Raw genomic sequence first — 21,870 nt, 5'->3', positions numbered from 1 at the left:
TACGATATTATTATAAGGACTGAGGCATTGACTTCAACTGAATAAAGGTGTATTCTCTATGGACGGAGTAACATTTGTATTTGAGTATTATTGCAATTGAATACATCTTGAACAGTCCAGATAATTGGCTCCTTGATATAAATAGCTGACTATTCATAACTGTCAATGCATTACGAACTACCACTATTAATTGGTTAATTCTACAAATAAAAAGGCCTTGAAACAGATACTCGTTCTATAGTAAAATTTGGACTATGTGGAAATATATATGTATATGTCCCTTTACAAAGATGAATTTATACAACAGCCTAAAATTTTATAATTAGTGTCACACAATGGCCAATTATTGGAACAACAGTCCTTTGATTCCTCTTTCTGGTAATTTTACTAATTACGTCAAATTATGTGACGTCAACCGTTGTTGTATTCTTGATCAACTAAACCCCTCTAATTGGAGTGAGTAAGTTGGCCGGCCTTCTCACTGACAAACTAAAAAATTAAACTGTATTATTTTTTGTCAGCTATTGATTTTTCTAGTCATTCTCCCCTTATTAGTATGCCAAATGTTGTTGATTAGTTGAATGACTGGAATTACCTCGTGTTAAGAGCTGTGAACAATTCTAAACAACTATTAAAAGAATATTTTTCTCTCTCATCGGTACCCGTAAAAAAACTTTAAAACAAAATGGGAGATTGTAAGTGGTCAGAAGGACTTTGCTTGGAGACATTCAAAGTCCTTTAATATTTACCTACACATTGATGTTAATTCTTGGTTGATCTCTAACTCTTTGCCAACTAACAGGGTAGTTTAAAAAAAATGGTGTGGATCGTTGTATACTGTGTAGAGAAAATACATTTCATTTTTTGTTGATGAGCAACAAAAGAGAAGCTAACGAAGATATTAGAACGCCACCTTGATGACTGGACAACAAATCTAAGAATAGAAAATGCTCTGATTCTCAAATATACAACGACATAATTTATTATTGTAGCACTGGATAATCAAACTTAAGCTAATTTGAGTACACCATTTTAACAAAACAAAAAACTATGTACTATATAAATTGGTTTTATCATTTTAGTGGATTGCAACCTTTTTGTTGTGGTTTTTAGTCACTTTAAATATGCAATTTTCTATTGTGTTTGTAATATTTAAACTGTATTGAAATAAACTGTAGGAGAGAAGATAAGTATATTTTATTAAAGAATAATTCCATAGTTGGTAAAAAGTATTAGCTAATTACTAAGAAGTAATTTTTGAATCTTTTTCGCATTGTTCCTTTTAAGAGGATGAAAGGTTGCGAGAGTCAATAAAGATAACACTATGTCATCGCAGAAGAATAATTATACATATTATTTTCTCCCCTATTCAACTACAATTTCTATTATCATGGATGAATTTATTAACAGAATAATATAATACAAAAATGTAGATACAATTAGAGGTATATAATAGGATACGTAGAGTTGACAATCCTAAGCATTTTATACTGTGCGAATTTTGTTGTTGTTGGTAACATGAAAAATGTTTTTTATTTAGTTTTCCATTCTTGAGGAGATAACATCTAACTATTAAGTGTAATGAAGAGTTTTTGTGCTCATGAATGATGGAGTAGTGTTGTATTGGTCCTTATTTAGAACTGAAGACTGCAGTCCAGTTCAATCTTGGTCCAGTGCAGTTCAATTATGGATACCCGTTCTAAAAACTTTTAAAGTTCCATCCACTTTTTATTAGTCAGAAATAGATGTTATAAAGGAATAAAGGGATGCTGAATGGACAATCAAGAGAACGAGAGCGTGTTTTTTTCATTCTCATTCCTGATTGCCTTAAAATTGTCAACTGCCATATATTTATATTTGCCAGGTTTTAGAGGTGTTCTATTTATTGTGTATAACACTTAGTTTAATTATTCAGTGTTCAGTTAAGTAGTCAAAATAAGTCCTTTAACTTATAAAGTTTAGTCCTTGAAAACGTCCTTCAACTTTATTTCTTCTTTTTTTAATCAGTTCTAATCATTATAGACCAAAGAACCAACGGCATTGAGGCCCGGTGCCAAGGAATGATAGAGTCGGTTCTAAGACTTCTATGGACTAGACTGAAAAAATAAGGACACACACAACACTAACACTGATGAGTTAAACGTGTTGGTCTTTTGTGGACTTATAGTAAAATTGAGGATCGAAAACGGAGTCATGTCCTTGCTATATATAAGGAGTGGGATTGTGCACACATCTTAATTAATGAAATGTCATGACAGCCCAGCAGATATTCCGCCAAACATTCTTCAAATTATCAGGGTTAGCTCACATATTGATTTTTGGTTTTTTGTTTTTTTCATACCTAAAATGCTTAGGATTTTACAACTCTACAGCTAACCCCCTCGTCTCTCTTATTTCTCTTTCTTTCTCACACATTTAAAAACAAAACAATACGAGAAAAATGACTACTCCATACTTTTTTATAATACCCAGAAATACCATCTACCAACCTTCTATCTCTTCTCCACGGAGTAGTAGTATAATTGAATAATAACCTAAGGGAGTCCCCCCTCTTCTATTCACGTTTCACAAAACTATATACATATATATACAAAAGAAATATCAACAACATTCATAGGTGTACGTACCCCCAGTCTATGTAAAGAGTCAAAACAATAGGCTCTATTGATTTTATACGTGCTATTACTTACTTCTTCCCCCCCTACCCCTCAAAATAGTAATATATAATAATAGAAGTAGTCATAACATATATATATATATATCCATTAGACTGTCACGTATTTGGGTTAATATTGGTGTCTCCCTCGTGATAAATACCTTTGCTGCGGGGGTCCATAAAAACTGCATTTGGTAAAATTTGAGGCCTCTCAGGCCATTTTTGGTGGTGTAAAACCGGTGCATTGTGTCGGTCCTGGTAATTTTTAATTAAAACGTAGATGGTTTATTAAGCCTAATGCCATAATAAAGATTAAACATGTAATATGATTATTGCACATATCTCACAAAAAATATTCATTCTTTCATTTTAATACAAACATATTATATGTTGAGCTGGTTATATAATTTATTTTATGGCCCTCAATGACGTCGCGAGGGATCAATTTTATCTTGTTTAAGGGCCAACAAGAGGGACCGGAGTCCAGGGTCCTTATTAAGGACCGACACAACCCAAGGTACAAGCCATTTAGTTTGGTAAAAAAATGATGTTTTTACGTCAGAAGTTGTCATTTCTATGCTTTTTGCACCCTGCCAAATATGATGATGCTATGCATAAACAAATAATTTCACTTGAATACAAGTATATTTTTAGGTATTCGTTTTATCTATTAAATATACTTTTTGCACCTTGTTTAAATCATTTAAGGGGTATGCTGAATGATTTGCAGTCTTCTTGTTTGATCTTACATAACTTTTCAAAATTTAACCCTAGTTAAAGGGATAATTGTTGTACAAAAAAGTGGAGCATTATCTTGTAAAATGATTAATAAAATTTCCAATGTACTTTATAAATAAGTAAATGATAATAACGGTCTAATTTGGCTCCAAAAAATACCATTTCCCCCCAACTAAAACGATGGTTACCACGCCAAAAACAAGCCTATGAGGCTTGTAGCTTTGCAATAGACCGTTTATTTTACTGTCTCCACCAGAAAATGTCCTTGTGCAGTGGGGAAAAATATTAACCGAAAGACGGGACAGTCTAACATAGATCTATATATTTATAGTAATAATGGTGAAAAGGGTAGCTTCAAAATATTCACAAAAAAAAAAAAATTATAATTAAATTATACCTCCAAGGGGAGAAAAACTTGGGTTTTTATTTTATATATTCTATTTCTACTCCCTATTTTATTTTTCAATTCTTTTTTTTTTGTTACTCTTAGAAAATATATTCTTATACATCATGCCCCCTCTCCACATACTTCTTTTGATGTCTACCCTGTTCCTTGCCTCATGTTAAAGCCTCTTATATATATATATATATATTGTATGATAAGCTTTTAAAATGCTATTTTGAGTAGGGAAATTAACTTTTTTTTCCTTTCTTTTTTTTGTGTCGATAATAATAGATTCAAAAATCCATTCAAAGAATGGATTTTTGAATAATTATCATTATTAATTGAAGAGACTACCTTTGTTTTAAATAAATAAAAATAATTTACGCATATAAATGCGTACAAAGCCGCCCGTGTTCTTATCTTTTATTTTCCATGCTATAATATTTTCTCTACATGCTTAGTTTGTGTGATGTGTGTGTGAGAGAGGTCTTCTTCTTAGAAGGATTCGCTTTTTCAAGATCTTGCGCGGAAGAGAGCGGTTTTTGAAGAAAGACTCATTGTGTTTTGATTGGACGATATTTCTCTGACGTCATTTGAAAGTATTTTTCTTCTTCTCTAAGAAGCTGGAACACATCTTAGGAAGGGAGAAAAGAAAAGAGCGAGGAAGAAAGAAAAGTGATTATATTCTTTAGTTTTAAGTTTAACGTTAATTAGTGAAGTGGGATGAAATTGTTTCATTATTGAAACTATAATAACGGGGGATATTATAGTGAATAGTGAGGTTGAGAGACAATTGTGTTCGTTTTATTTATATATTTTTCCTTAAAAGTACTTTTATAAACTTTTAACAGCGTATTGATATTGAAAAATGGTAAGATTTTTTATTATTTTATTTTAACCCCATAATAATTCATTTGAATAAAAGAGAAATATTTTTGTATTATTATTTAAATAATTAATTCGTGATCCACGGATTAAAAAAAAAGAGGTAATCGCGCTATGAGGAACTCGTGCCTTGAATGTTGTGGCTGTAGTTGTCTGATGACCAGTAATTCTCAGCTTGATAAAATATAATACAATAATACGTTTATATATATCTAACATATTCCCTTCATAGCTCTCAGCTTGAAATATTTATACACATCATCGACTTATTTGGAGTTCCATTTATAGGGAACATCAATCCAAGAGAACTTTTAAAGAAAAAAAATATATATATTAGAATTACTAATACAAGAAAAGAAACACTTCAAGAAATATTAGATCGCCATAGAGAATTTTCTTTTTTGCCGGAAAGAATATGGTCGAAGGTATGATGTCCTTTGCATCCGCACATCACCGTGGTCCTGGAGGATCAGCAGCAGGAAGTGACTCCCTTTCCCGAATGACCTCCATGACGAATTCCATATCCCCACCTTCACAAGAGGCCTATATGCTTGTCCCAGAAAAAAAGAATAAACTCCACGAATTATCAAATCATATTAAAAGACCCATGAACGCTTTCATGGTCTGGTCACGTATGAAGCGGCGACAGATTGCTCAAGAAAATCCTAAAATGCACAATTCCGAAATATCCAAGCGATTAGGTAATTTGTAAAAAAAAAAATTATTTTATGATCAACAAATGTTTATTTCCACTAAAATATTTAAAGGGTCCGAATGGAAAACGCTTAGTGAGTCCGAGAAAATGCCTTTCATAGATGAGGCCAAGCGCATTCGTGCTAGACACATGCAAGATCATCCAGATTACAAATATCGGCCACGTCGGAAGCCAAAAAATATGAAAGCACCAAATTACCCATACACCATGCCTTATCCTTCAGTCTCCATGGATGCACTCCGTGCAGGTACGTAAAAATCAAAGCTAGGGATGTGAATAATGTTGAAGTCATCCTGAAAATTAATCTAATAAAAAGTTTTGGGAGACAAAAAATCTGCAGACAGATAATTTTGCTAAATTACATGACTTTACCTTTTATAAAAGAGGGGAAACCAAGAATCTTTGAGCCCATATTATTAAACCCCTTAAATTTTTATAAACAAAGTTTAATATACTAATTTTGTACTGATAAACCAAAGATATAAAGAAGAATTTTTAACAAATACTCTTTTTCATATTTACACTACTTATGATTTACACAATTTTCACATGTCTAATCATAGCCTAGTTACTTTTATTTTTACCTTACACGTTACAACACTAAATCACATCAAATTAAGATTAGTTACGAGAGGGACATATTTTATAAGGAGTTTTATCTGCCTGAAAAAGAAAAAAAAACCGTGATTTTATTCAAAAACTGTATTATCCTGTAATATCCTGCTTAAAAATACGTAAAAAGATTTTCCACTCAAAAAAATAATAATGTAATATATTTTTTAGAAAAATATGAAGGAAATGACTCAGCTATTTTTTTTTTTTTTTGGTTATTTTGTATGTTCCTTTTGAATAGGTCAAATCTCAACAAATTTATGTGTAAAATTATATATATATTAGCCTGTCCCGTTTTTGAGTGAAAAACTTTTTTTCACTGCTCAAGGACCTTTTCTTCTTGGTACAATCCAAAAACTAACTTTGGCAAGTTTGGTCTCCCTTTTGCCATTTTTGGCGTAGTACAGTTTGTTTGGGGGAACGAGATTTATGGGTCAAAATTGCCCCTGGGAAGCTTCTTGTACCATTCCAATTATGATGATGCTATGTGTTAAAAAGGGTTCGTCTTTATATTTTGGGTATTTGGTTTATCAGTAAGAAATGAGTATTGTGAACTTTATTTCTTATTCACTATCACTTCAACTTGATTTAAACTAATTGTCTGTATCTTACTTACAACTTTGATAAATCCCAAATCAATGAGTACAGATCTAATAATTTTTTTAGATAGATAAAAAAAATATTATAAAAGTTTTTGGTTTGAAAAAATCCATTTAATTCATACTAAAATAGGCTGTACCAAGCCAAAAACCTCTTGTTAGGCATTAAACTTTGTCGAAATTAGTTTTTGATTCTCCGTAGGAGAAAATGTTCTTGTGGATTAAAAAAAGTTATTTACCAGAAAACAGGGCAGTCTAATATATTTATACCATATAAGTATCTTTACTCTTCATATATATATTTTTTTTTTCTCATGAAACTATTCTAAAGTGAGTGTCTCCGGTCTACTATTTATTATGAAATATCCCTTCATATACGCGTAATAACAATTCTCTTATTTTATATCCCTTTTTGAGATTGAAAGACTTCAAATTAATAATTTCTTTGTCATTCAATTAAACTTTTATGTACAACGCATATATCTATATATATTTATCTTCGTATTGATTATATTTTCGTCTTTTATTATTAAATTGATTAGAAGTGTGGAGTTCGTTAGTGGGTTACTTATATATAAACCCATGTGTAGATATTACAACAACGGGAGATAGACAAGAGAAATTGTAGAGAGATTTCTCCCTCTTTATGGTTTCATTCCATCCCCTAAAACATTTCTATTTTATTTATAGAAAATGATACAAATGTGAGACACTAGCTAAGATAAAAAACTGTTGCAGGAACTTGATAACTTTTTATAGTATAAACGTCATACATTTGTAAGTCTTGACATTTATTTATATTAAAAAAAAATATATATATTTTTTTTTAAAGAAAATACTCGTGTATGTTAAATGGACAGTTTTACCTTGATACACGACCCTCATTCTTTCTGCAAGTGTGATCAACAAATACTAAAAAACAAAGACCAACAAAGAAAAAAAAAATAGCTTTAATATAAAAATAAGACCCTAACTTTCTAAAATGTTCTTTTCCCCACCATATTAAGCAAAACCCCTACGAACATTCCTGTATTTGCATGCGAACTGCTCTTAACCTTAAAATGTCCACTAATGTGATGCAAGGTCATCGTTTTTTTGAATTTTGAAATAAGTATAATTGTCTAATTCTAATAACCAAAATATGTGTTTGTTTCAATTGCTCAAAATCTAAAGACTGTTAAGTTTTCCCCGGTTAGAAATTGAGATTTTTTAAAATGCTCAGTAATTGACAGATTGTTCTTGTTGATGTGTAGATATGCAACAGTTAAATGATTCATTGATTATATATTTAAAATTGCATCAATGAAGCTTTTTGTACAAAAAAATTGTCAAACTACTCAAATCAAGGATTTCACAACTAAAATATCAAATATGATACGCATGCCATAATATAGGGTTTAGTGAGATATTTAACTGCAAGCAGATTTGGCACAAATTTCCAAACGATGGTTTATATTGGTACTTTTTCTACTTAATCATAATTAGCTGCAAAATGGTGTCTGAGAACCGATTAGTTCGACAAGGTTGACACAAATCTTTTTTTTTTTTTGTCATATCACTTTTCTATAATGATAATGTAGTTGAGGAAAATTTATTAACTAAGATCTGGGCCCAAAACAATACAAAATAATTATATAAATGCAATATTAAGTACCTTTAACCATATCCCAAACATGGTGACACAAAAGTTGTTCTTGGGCGAATGGCTTTTTGCTAGAAACGCAAAGATCAAATAATGGGTGCCTAGTACTTTTGCCTTAGACTATTTAGCCTCATGACATTTTACCTTAAACCCTCTCGCCTTAAAGCTGTTTTGCCTCAAGGATATTTCGCCTTAATATATAAATAAATGGGGTTAATATGTTGTTATTTTTTATTTTTGGTTGAATTGATGATCCCTTTGATTTTTTAATCAAAATATGTAATGTGTATTACAATAATAAGCGTTAAATGGTTGTCTTTTGTTATAATAATGATGGAATTATGCTCTTTAATCGTGTTAGGCTGATTCGTTAATTCGTGAGTATTTTCTAATATGAGTACTCCATCATGCCTAATGATAATTAATAGCAGAGTAGTTATTAGTACTTCTTCTGTTCGACTCATTTATTTTTTTAATATATATTATTTGTATTAACTATTTTGTCTCTGGGTTCGAATTCATCACATATTGAAATTTCAAAGGTATGTATTTATTGAAATTTTGGGCAGAATTATATCATTATTTAAGTAAGGCAAAATATCCTTGAGGCAAAAAGGCTTAAAAGCGAAATGTTCTAAGGCGAAATGCTTTAAGGCAAAAGGTCCCGTGGGATAATAGTTTATGGCAAAAGTATCTAATGCCCAAATAATGTACTGAAGAAATTGTGATCGATTTAAAATATAATTTGGACTTGAATATGTAAGTCGAATATTCTTACTGGTGAGTTGTACGTATATACCGAGGTATCACTGTCTGTATGTTGTATGTAATATAAAATGAGCAGGTATCTTCTAATGGTAGTGTTAATAAAAATACATAATGATAAATACAGATGATGGAGTAAGGAGGTACACGTAGCAGGTAGAAAAACCTTGTCAACTCTCCCTTCACATCATCCAAGCAGAGTAAAAGAAAATCTTTTGAAATAACTTTGCTTAGGGTGCAGAGTATTTATATATATATGTATTTTCTATACAGTAAAAGTCGGGAATAACTCGTGCTTGAAGAAAAGGACCCATCAGTCAATTTATTGTTGGAGATAACATGAAGAAATACGCCAAAAATACATTCAATTCTATTAAACTGTTACTTTCAATAATTAATCGTAAAAATTGGAAGAAGATGCATACAAAAAATAAGTAGTAGTGGAAAACTAAAAAAAAAAAAATATATATTCTCCGCAAGGTGGTGTGAGAGTATAAATTTTAGGGGTGCAACATAAATTTTAAAAAATAATTCCCCTTTAATTTAATTTTTTTGCGCCCTGAATACAATTTTGAATAATAAATATATTGAATAATATTAACAACACCCAATTTAATACTTTTTATCAAACTTTAAGAAAGCAATAATTCTAGGTCATTATTGATGACTCTACGTGAAAGAATGTTCAATCAAAAGCAATAGAAACATTTTCATTCGTAATTTTCAAATTACCTAAAACAATATAAAGTGGTTTCGTTAGCAGGGATTGTTTAACAAACACATAAAGATAACATTTTGTCATAGCCAGAAGGCTCCAAGTGTATTTTTGGCCAGAACAAATATTAAAAAAAAATCGTTGGGAGTCTTCTTCTTAACAGTATAAAAACCAATTTATAAATTGATATTAGAAGAAAAAAAAGATGCATTTGGTGTTCTAAGTGAATATTTTGACAATTTCTCTAAGATTGTAGCAGATACGTTACAGATGGTCATTTTCTCAAATCGTTCAAAATGTTTTTAGGATTTTTTTGGATCTGACCCAACGAAGTATTATAGAGACAACTGTTGACAATAATTTCGAAATCAGAGGAACTTTAAGGTTTTCCGATTCGAGTTATCCGACTTTTACTGAATTATAGGAACATATTGTACATTATTACAAAAGAGTTAAAAGTGTATACGTGAGAAAAAAGCAGATAAGTAGTTATATTTTCTGCCCTCAAAATGAAGATGCCATTCTTTTTTTTAAATCATGGTCTCTAATTTTTATTAAAGCAGTGATTTGATTCAAAAACATGTCTAAAGCTAAATAATAAAGTTATAAATCATGAAAATAATATCTCTTTTATAAAATAATTTAGAAATTGATTCCTTGCGTTGCGTTTAAAGGCAAATTGCACACAATTGCGAACAAGGCAATGCTTTATATGAGTGCATAAGGGATTTAAAATACAATATAAACTCTTATCTATTATTTTTTTAGTATTATAACTTTTTATAATACTATATTAAATGCTGCTAAATTTTGTACTTTATTTTTATTGGTTTGAGTATTTTACTCAAAACACTCAAAAAAAGATTTAAAATCTACATTTCTCCTTTTTTTTATATTTTAATTCGTTGATCTATATTAATGTTATTTTTTGATTCCCTCTATTTACATACTAAGTATGGGGTTGGGCATTGAAAAGTGGACTCCAGATGTTGCTTTAGACATAATTCAATATTTTGATATTTTCAAAAATAACAAAAAATAAAATAAAGTAGCAAACCTTGTAAACAAGGCCCTTGCAAACTTGATCACTCAATATGACCACCTACAACATCAACCACAGCCTTTACACATCGACGGAAGGCTTTGCAGGAGTTGATGGCAAACTTCTTAGACAAATTATACCACGCAGTCCCTATGGGGCCTTTAGTGAGTGCACATTTTGTTATGGAGTTTTGTTAGTTTCCCTACAAAGTGCACCCACAACAAAGTCCAGCGGCTTCAAATCTGGTGAGGAAGGGTCTACAGCTCTTTGGACCAGAATAAAAATTATATTTTTAAATTGTGCTCCACATTTCCTAGTTTCCAGGAGAGTTTTTCTCCATCATTCATAATCTTGGCCACCTTGAAAACCAGGCTTCTGGAGCACATCACAATGTTCATAATCATTGCTAGCTCAACTTCATCTCCTAGAATACTTGAGATGCGCTTTCTTTTAGCTTTTTTGCAAACTCATGATGACGATTTGACGAAATTTTTATTATAGTTTGTTTATGCACAAAGATTGGCTGAGCCAGAATGTCAAAAAATAATCAATAAACCTCCCTACATTAATGAGAAAAATAACTTAATTAACAGTACACGTTTTCCTGCCAACTCTGTTTATATTAAGTATGACGCCATAAGGGACCATATTGCATGTATACATCAAAATCTCTCTGTTTATGTAGGGATAAAAACCCAAAAAATCCAAGTTCAAACTCTCTCACACACACACACATAGAAAACACTTAGAAAAAATAAATACGACAAATCCTCTTTTTTTTAATGAAATTCCTTTAGAATTAATCATCCTAATACTTTACTAAGCTTCTTCTCAGTGATTTACCTTCACAAATCCATATAATCTTAATGATTTTTTCCCCTCTTTCACAAATACAATGCATATAGTATATAAATATATGTATATAGACCACCCGTAAATCATTACAATTTTTGAGACACATTAGAAAACGAGAGAAAGAACCAACTCATCATTGAAAAATAGATTGAAATATATGTTTTATAATGTGTTTATTACAAAAATGCTGTGAGACCAAGTTAGTATTTTGTACCTTAACAGATTGTACATGTTGCAATCGAAAAAGGATATGAAAATTGTGTAGAGTAGGGCTTGACAGAATGGTATGATGTAACAGGGTGTCAACAAGATTAAATATATACATATGTTTATATATTTTTTTTCGAAACTTTTTTGAGAATAAATCCAAAATTAAAAATAACAAAAGTTAATCTTTCTGCAAAAAAATTAAAAATGTTTTCAAAAAATTTAAAAATGTTTGCAAAAAAAATTCAAATGTCATTAGCTATTTTCAAAAAATTGAATATTTTGGGAAAAAGTTTGGAAAATTTAATTTAATTTATTAAATTTGTAGAAAAAAAGTTTGGAAAATTTAATTTAATTTTTTGAAAAAAAATTAAGAAATCCAACTTATTCTCAAAAATTAAATTTTTTGAAAAAGTAATTCAAAATTACATAGTTGGTTAGATAAGAATATTTTTTTTTTCTAAGAAATTGAAAATATCATATTTGAAATTTATTTTCAAAATTAAATTTTTGAAAACTTAAATTATTTCTTTTTTTTGAAAAAAAAAAAAATTAAATTTTCTAGGAAAAAAAAATCCATTATTGGGGGGGCGCTACAGCCCGTCCAGCCCACCCCTGGAGACATCCCTGTGTAATGATGAAATCGTCATTAGATTGTCTTAAACATTAAGAACGGTAATTTTTGACTTTTATAATGTAGGGGTTGTGCATCAGAGTGAAGGTTGCAGGGATACCAACCAAAAAATATTTTTGAACAATTGAAGTTATTGGTCCCTTCACTTTCAAAAATGAAGGGCGGATCCTTTAATGATAATTATCCATTGATAACTAGTAATGTAAATCATGTGAATTTTTTAGCTGGCCCTTTTCCTTTGGAATTAGTAATCTGGAGAACGAATATTTTTTCCTTAGCAGTTGTCATTATTATTTAACTCTTAAGTAAATATATTTTCCTACTGTATTCAATTATATTCAAACCTGATTGAATATTCATGTATGCTCATAAAACCGGAGAGTAATCCTGAGGATTTGTTGCAGATTTATAATTGTATGTCCTTGTTGGACTCAGAGTAGAATTGGGGATATACATCGTAGTAGTTCTAGCAAATGTCCTTGTTAATATCCTTTTCTCCTTCCTCCCTTGTCAGAGCTAATTGTAGCTGATCTCATGCAATACATTCTTCATTTTGTGAGGGTTACCTTGTTGATATTCGTTTTTTTTAAACATGCCCATTATACACACGATTTTCATCACTATTGATAAAATTATGCAACAGCATTTTCGCCAGCCGTCTCAAAACTGCATTTATTATTGTTATTTAAGCCATTGACCTCAAAAATGAGGATTAATATTTTCAATCGCTGTAGGTTTGACTTTTAAAGTCTTTAAAAAAATGAGTATAATTTCGATTCAAAGCCATATTTTGAAATGAAAGATCTATATAGATGAAAATTGAATGTAATAAGAATGGATAAAAAAAAGGTTTTGAAAAACAAACCTTCTACACATAAAAATTTAAATTTTTTTTTCGTATTCTATGGCTTCCGTAACAATAATAAATGTTGGGTTTGCTGCTGAATTTTGTTACATAGTGTCGTAAGTATTCTGTGACACAATATAAAGTTAATATGCCCAGAGTTCTAAAACTTTTATCTTTTGTACAATTTATAACTAGCATGATAATATTGTACAAGTTGCAATTCGTAGATCTGGAAATGTCTTTTTTAATTATATATATAATTGGGATTTTTAATTACGAGCTATACATTGATGCTTACAATTTATTTTGATCGATTAAAATGACCAAATGTATTATGTATTTACGAGTAACATAAATATGTACATTTGAACTAATATCTGCCATTGAAAACAATTAGTATTTTTTTTATATAAAAAAGACAAAAATGCCCATATTAGTACCATCAAACATCAACATTTTTCTCATCCAAAGTTGTACTTTGTATTAGTAAATTGTACAAATTGCAATAAATATATGAGAAAACTGTAAAAAATGTTCAAAAATGGAATATTCATTTGACAGTCAATGTAATATTAATGGTATAATTTTTGAACACATATTGTGATAAGAATGATTAAACAATAATTATTTTATGGAATAATGTATTGTTCAATCAGTAGTCGTAAATACATAATTGATGTGCTATTTTAATAGGTCAAAATAAATTATGATAGCATGGAATTATGTCTGGCAATTTAATAATGACTAATGTTGTAGATAAATAAACCGTTACCTGGTAAGCAAAATCTACTTCTAAAAAGAATAGACCTGTACATAACTTATGTGTTCATAATCAAATAATCACTGTATTGACAGATATATCGATATATCAAAAACCATTAAATTATAAAAAGTTTTGACTTGACTTTATTGACACTAATGAGCTAATATTTTTTATGTACAAATAATTTATAAGATTGTAAAATTCTTCATAAAACCGTGGCAAATGTTAACATAGTCTGTCTCCTAAGAAATGATGAAAATAATCAAATTATGATGGTCTAAACTTGTATTTCTATTTACCTTGGGGAATTGTCGACATTTATGCGTTAATTCGAAAACACATAACAACAGTAGTGGCATAAAACTCAAAACAACATTTGTTGTTAATTCATTTATAAAATCGAATTTAATTTGCATCGAATTTGGACCAAATCAGTTATCATTATTCGAGTCCACACAACACTAATAAGTTATATCGAATGATGGTAATTGAAATTTTCAAAGGTATGGTTAGAAAAGTAGACAGAGTTGTCAAATAAATAAAAAAATACCTTTCTCATACCTAAGATGTACGTTAGACTGTCTCGTTTTTGAGTGAATAATTTTCTCCCTTGCAGAAAGACTGTTTCTGCTGGAGTGCATCAAAAAACGGACTTTGACAAAGTTTGAGACATCTCATGCCATTTTAGATGTGGTGTATGCCTATTATATTTTGAAAAAAGGGGCATAGGCGCTACTGAATGATTTAATGTTTCCCGGTAAAAAAAGCACATTGAAAAATCCCCTAGTTGAAGTGCAAGGGGAATGGAGAGATATTATCCTGTTTTATGTTTGATAGAGGAGGGAAACTTCACATCATTGATTAGCACATCTTTGACCCCTTAAAATGTGAAAAACAAAGTGAACGATACTTTATAATAATACACTGAATCACTGACGGCAGAATGTATTTTCAAGTGGGGGCCAAATTATATAATGGTGACGTCAACGGGAGCGTGTTTTGTTAAACAATTTTGACTAAAAAGTCTTTTTTTTTATATAAATACTAAATTTGGCATGTTACTTTTGGTTGAAGAGACAAAACTTTTTTTGTAAGTCTTAGAGTTAAAATTTTTCAGAATAGTTTAATTTTGAAAGAACAGCAATTTTTTAATATAGGTAAATTGTTCAGGAAAATTCTGACATTTACTACATAATTTTTGGATAAAATATTTCTTATTATTGAGATAAAAATCGGAGGGTATATGGCTTTTAGTATTCTTCTGACATTTGATATTTTAGAATGGTACAAAAGCTACAAAAGTAATTTTGGATAAAATATTTCTTATTATTGAGAAATCTATAAAACTTTTGCAAAAAAATGTGTACAAGAGGAGGGGGGAATATTATCCCAAAAACGGAACAGCCTAATGTACATCATAGGTATAGACCAAATATGGATGAAACACATTTATATATATATATAAAGGGGAAAAAACCAAAAAAATCATATGGTATTCGAAGTGATTGTTGTTAGCATGGTTTTTTTGGTGATGATGTTTAATACATATATATATATAAGGAAATGAGTGGTGGTAGTTATCAGAGATAAGGTCATGTTACATGTCTTTCTTTCTTGCTCCTTTCCCTTCTCCTATTAAATGAATATATATTTCATGTTTCCCGGGTTTCTTAGAAGAATTATACATAGATATACACACATTGTTGTATACAAATACATTATATATTTATTAGTGTTGGGTAGGTTAGGGTACCGGTCTCAGACCGTCATCATTTTCACAATTTAGTTTAACGAGACTCCAAGTAAAAAGTATGACAAACAATCATCTTTGGACTCATGTTATTATTCGGAATGGGCTTTTTGTATGGAAAAATGACAGTTTCATTTTTCTCGCCATCTACAATCGTCCCTTTCCAGTTATTTTTTGATCGAGGGTGTATGCAAATGAGTGAACATAATTGAAGTACATGTTTTTGCATCATTCATCTTTCAATGATTATTGTTTCTTCCTTTTTGAGAGTGTCTTTAATTTAGACTAACATTGGTCGGGACAGCAGTCTCGTAGTAGTAAAATTCGGTCTATAAAAAACTTTTTTAGATTAGAAATTTGAGGAAAAACTAACAGTTTTTATATGAATGTTATTTTATTAATTATTAAATACTATTTTTTGAAAATTAAAATTCATTCTCGATTTATGTTTTGATCTATGATTTGAATTCATTTCTAGAATCTGAATTTGTATCTATGATTTATTTTTTGTTGCAATGTATGAATTTCTGTCCAGGGTCTGTATTTTGATCCATGGTTTAAATTTCTGTCCATGGTCTGAATTTCGAAAATTAATTTCAATTTCTGCCCACGATCTGAATTTTGATCATTAATTTGAATGTCTTTCAACGGTTTGAATTTTGAACAAAATATTCGTCCAGATTGACATATAAAAAATAACATAAGACCGGACCGAAAAAAATTTGATTTCGTACCGAGTCACAGCACTAACATTTGTATACATATATATGAAGCATGCATTCATAAATCTTAATCAAAAATTGAATCTTAAATTGGGCGTAAGTCTCATTTGTTGTATAGGAAATAAATATGTTTTTATTATTATTTAAACATAGAAAAATCTAAATGGAAAAAATATAAATTCATTTTGCAAGTTGACTTTCTTTTAAATTTATTTATCCCTTCTTTTTGAATGAAAAAAGAAAAAAAGAAAGCTGCCTCTTTTTGTTACGACCACGACACAAAACTACCACAAAAAGAAGATAAAAAATCCAATATGTAGGGGAGACCAGAGGGATTTGAGACAATTTTGTATTTATTTCAATTACTCATAGATGGTTTGACTTAGACTCTTCAAATTTTAACACAACACATCTACATATATATAGTATTGCTTAATTCTATTTACGGATTTTAAATTGCAGTAATTTCCCACCACAAATTGTATTTAAATGTGAACTGTATCAGTTTAAAATGTATCGAAAATTGAGTTAGAAATTTAAAAAAAAAATGTTTAAATAATAATTTTAGGTGCATAAACAAACATATTTTTTATTATGTTAATTGATTGGAGTCAAATTTATTATAGTAGATTAAGATAAAATTAGATTCATCTTATAGATCTGATAAATTAATAGTTAAAATACCTTTTAAAACCTGTTTTGGCTAATTTAACATAACTTACGTGTCCCTTTTATTTTTTAATGTATTTTAAGGTAAAACTAGCCTAAAATTGTTTCACAATTTACATTTGAATGCCATAGTATTGTAGATAGGATAAATTCACCCTCAAAAAACTATTCATGGCACTACTAAGGCTAAATAATATGCTAGATGTGAAGTATCTAATATTTATGAATAGGACGGTGCTTTTTAGTAATAGGGTACTTCCGTAATGAGACTGTCTTTGAAGCGTTTTGTTTACAACAAAAAAAAACTTGTCCTCATAAACGTATATAAGCCATTAAAAAAAATTAAATTTTGGCCTTTAAGACCCAAAAAAAAAAAAAAAAAAAAAAAAAAAAAAAAAGGACCAAAATGTGGTTGTGTATTTAGTCAAAATTCATTTGAATTTGAATAAAATTATATGAACTGATAGTAAAATAAGAAATTATTGAAATGATATCAGCTATACGAAAAATAATGAGAAACAGACAAAATCCTATCAAAAAATAGTTTTTTATTCCTCAAAACAGTTTTGATCTAATATCTTAAGGAAAAGTAGACAATATTATTTATTTTATAATCTGCATTATATAATGCAATAATTATGTTAATTTTTTGGCTGTTGATACTTGAGAAAAAAGGACTGTTGCAATCCTCACGGGTCTTCCCTACATTCTACAATATACAAAGTAATATATTCAAACTACTGAATATATTACAATATATTCATATAATTATTCATAACGCCCCTCTCAACTCCTTCCGTAACACAGAACAACGCAACACCATTCCTACAACAATAACACGTGTAATATGTGTAACATTTATAATAACAGACTAATAATAACGAGAATGAAAATACAATTGTGAAGTGAGGCAAATAATGGTGGATAGATATGATTATGAATGTTATGTTGTTATATTCTTATTATTAAATAAGGTAAATCATTGTCATCATCGTGCATAGTCCTCCTTTCCGACAGCGACGACGATCATCACGGAGGGGGTGTCTCTCACATAAATAAAAATGAAACACAATTAGCTTTTATTATCGTTATCAATAATAATTAATTTTGTCGAGTCATAGAAATTGATTGTAGGTGTAATATCTTCTTTTTCCTTTCACAGGCCAGATGAGTAGCTATTATTCACCCTACACTTCTGCAGGATTCTCTGCTGCTCAAATGGCAGCCGCCGCTGCGGCTGCAGCTGCAGCCCAATCATCATCTCAGGTAAGCTCTTTTATTTATAAATATATGTTATATATAGAGTGGAGGAAATGAGTATTTAATCCCTTGCTGATGTTGAAAGTTTGCCCACTGATAACTATTTTTTATGGGAATGTGGTCCAGAGAGTTTGCTAGGACACTTCAGGATCTTAGAGTGCTTTTTCTATATTACGTTGACCGTATCTTTTGGCTTATTGTTCTGCAAGAATACTGACCCAATAACCATTTTCAGTGCCTTGTTCTGAGGGAACGAAGTTGTCTCCTAAGATTTCCAGGTTATATGGTCCTCTCCATCGTCCCTTCGATGAGGTGAAGTCGTTCTTTTTCTTAGCAGGAAAAAAATACTCACACGAAACATACAGTCTATATATTTCCACCCCAGTGTTTGACGGTGGAGATAGTGTTTTGGGAATTATATACAAAATCGGAGAGGGATTAAATGCTTTGCACCGCATATGCTGGTTAATATTACTTTTGTTGTCCGCTAACCATCAGAGTTTTTCAGTAGGCCAATGCAAATCTATAAAGTAAGGTTTTAGCGGGCCTTGAACCTTTATTAGAGGAGAATTTTTCTTCTTTTTTTCAAATTTTGAATTAAAAATACATAGAAATACGGTTATACCTTGAGATATGAGTATCCAAACGTACAATGTTTTTGGTGGGGGATACGAGAAATTCCTCATCTATTATATAAAATATCTGTAGTATATAGGTAAAAATGCTTTTGTGGTCTGACAGCCATTAAAATGATTCAGGAACCATATGGCAATATGTAAAGTAGTTTAGTTTTAGTGTAAGTAAGCCACTTTTTTTTTTTAAAAATTTGAGTGCTTACTTTCTGATTAAATTAAATTGTAAATTTCTTTTCAAATTAGTATCAAATGATATTTTATTTTTTATAAACTGTTAATTTTTTTATAATGTTATAATATTTTTTCACAAAAAAATAAATCATTTTCTACTCAGTTAGTTAAATTTAAAAAAATCTATTCACCGGATGATCTCTTTTTTACCGCGGGCCTGTTTTATATAACAATCCTGAGATATTTGTATTATGTGGCTGTGAGACAACTAAAGAGACCTGTTGTAAGCTTGGATTTTTTCCCTTTAAAATGAAATAATAGTTTTAATTATAACTGATTTTTTGATGATTTTTTTTTATTGAAAAGCAATTAAATAAGTCTTTAATAAAATATCAAAATATGAATAATTATTATATTCAATAATGTTTTGATGTACATATATAAATAAAAATAATTTTTATAAAATGATAGAACGGAATGAGGAAATAGGCTGACTATACTCTGTACATATATCATTTTCTCCTGAAAACTATCCGTTATTTATGTCCGTAAAAAGTTCTTTTTGAAAAAGTGGATAGTATCGTAATTTTATATAAAAAAAGTTATACGGTCAAAAAAAGACAACAACTATATCTCAGTGTATTTGGTGTTTAATGGACGACAAAAGTTCAAAATTTATATTAAAGAAAATATATTTTCTTAATTTTAAGGGTATCAAAAGTTAGAAATGCCGAACGGAAGGGATTTCAACCCTCTTTCAAAATAAACTCTAAATATATATGTATTTACGTTTATCCTCAGTTCTAACAACTTTATTATCTCTTATAGATGGGATCATCCATGGACGCAGCCCTCAAATACGGGAGCTACATGTCCCTCTACGGAGGGGGAGGAGGTGCCAACTCCAACAGCTGTGAGCCCAATAGTTCAGAGACATCCTCTCCCGGCGGTGTATCCGTTCAACCTTCCAAATCCAGTCCCTACAGTAATGAAGATAACAAACCCCACTTTGAGCCCAAAGCATCCAATTACAGCGCAGAGTCTATTAGTCGTAGTTATTTTGATATGCATCGCTACTCATCCATAGGAAGTGGAGAGACGGGAGCCTCTCCAGACGCGGGTAGCAACCATAGTGAATCCAGAGAAGAAAGAGAGTCTCCTTCCAAGGGGGCTACATCCCTACTGAGTCAACATCAACAACAGCAACAGGACTATTCCACACATCAACAGGCCCTTCACGCCTATTATAGTCAAGCTGCCAGCCTCCATGGAGGAAACAACTCTGCGGCAGTCGCAGCAGCTGCTGTTTCCTCACATTATCCTCCACATGCGCATCATTCATTCATGGCTGCAGCAGCACATCAATATCCTGCCAATCCAGCATCTCCCTATGCACCCTCAGGGACTGTTTCACATCAAGGAGGGCCACCAGCTATTATTCACCCGCCCACTTCTACTTCGTCAGATGAATACCGAAAGCCATTGTCTGTTCTCTTTTGAAGAAGACGGGCAGGAACTACAGCAACCAGAAGACATTATTGAATCATAAAATGAGATAAAAAAAAATAAATCTACTTTTCTCCGGCCAAGGAAGGAAGAAAAAAAGAATAAAAGGAACTCTTTGTACATAGATGTGTTTGACGATAATACTTAACTATTTATAAATAGAGTATTATTACTATTATTTTTGTTCGCCTTTATGGCCCAATCACTGTAGTAGTAGTAGAAGTAGTAGTAATACTCAACCAGATCTCAAATAGGTCAATTTCCATCTCTCCCTCTTCTCAAGAAGACGAAAATGAGGGGGAAAAAAATAAATATAAAAAAAAAACTTTGAAAAAGTATAAAGAAGAAAGAATTTTATTCTTCAAATTGTCTTTGAAAACAGAAGAAGGAAAAAAAGCAACAGCACGTAACAATTCAGTTTATTATGTTTTGTTGATTTGTATTTTTTTTTTTTTTTAATATTTATCTCGACTTATAAATACGTATATACCTATATGAAGTGTCAGACACATTATATACTATGTATATGCATAAATATTATACACATACATAGAATAATCATTTTTTCTTCACGTCTACATAATGAGTGTATACTTTAGTTATGAACAATTTATCCATACATACTTCAATACTTCATTCATAATATATCAATACAAATACTCTTCTTAATATTATAACTATATACAAAAGTACATTGTTTATTACTTATTTTTCTAATAAAGATATTTATAAAATACAGTAATTATTATTGAATAGGTATTTCTTTGTACACGGCGAGCTTCTTCTTCACTCGCAACCTCCACTTTTTTTTAACTGTTATTTAGAATATTAAAGAATCAGAATCAGCATCAGGATATTCTATAATTGCATCGGAATCCGGATTTTTTTTGAAATCGTACCATTACTTAATCAAAATATTAGAGTTGAGATTTTTGTAGGAAGAAAAAAAAGTGCGTGGAAAAGGCGGGAGCGAAAAATATGGCAAGGTTATGTATGGGTAGTTTCATTATATATATCAACAAATTTTAAAACAACGATGAAAATTTATTTTTAGTAGTTGTGGCATAGAGTATCTCCAAACATGATCACTTAAAATA

At 30.3% G+C, this 21,870-nt stretch overlaps 1 protein-coding gene across 2 annotated transcripts; it reads left to right on the top strand.

Annotated features, from left to right (window-relative positions):
• The first annotated feature begins 4,238 nt into the window (after positions 1-4,238).
• LOC121116054 (uncharacterized) lies at positions 4,239-21,509 on the top strand. 2 transcript variants are annotated; one of them, XM_040710265.2, is made up of 5 exons: positions 4,239-4,650; positions 4,953-5,365; positions 5,432-5,626; positions 18,364-18,467; positions 20,096-21,509. In XM_040710265.2, exons 2-5 carry the CDS (start codon positions 5,080-5,082, stop codon positions 20,765-20,767), a joined length of 1,257 nt encoding a protein of 418 aa, XP_040566199.1. In that variant the 5' UTR covers positions 4,239-4,650; positions 4,953-5,079; the 3' UTR covers positions 20,768-21,509. The 2 variants fall into 2 exon arrangements, with proteins under 2 accessions (XP_040566199.1, XP_040566200.1); XM_040710266.2 differs by having other exon boundaries at positions 4,897-5,365.
• Positions 21,510-21,870: the final 361 nt, after the last annotated feature.

This window comes from Lepeophtheirus salmonis, chromosome 4 (genome assembly GCF_016086655.4).
Source record: "Lepeophtheirus salmonis chromosome 4, UVic_Lsal_1.4, whole genome shotgun sequence".
Classification (NCBI taxonomy): Eukaryota; Metazoa; Arthropoda; class Copepoda; order Siphonostomatoida; family Caligidae; genus Lepeophtheirus; species Lepeophtheirus salmonis.
Note: the sequence above shows the minus strand (reverse complement) of the source record. Positions and strands in the feature narration are given on the sequence as shown.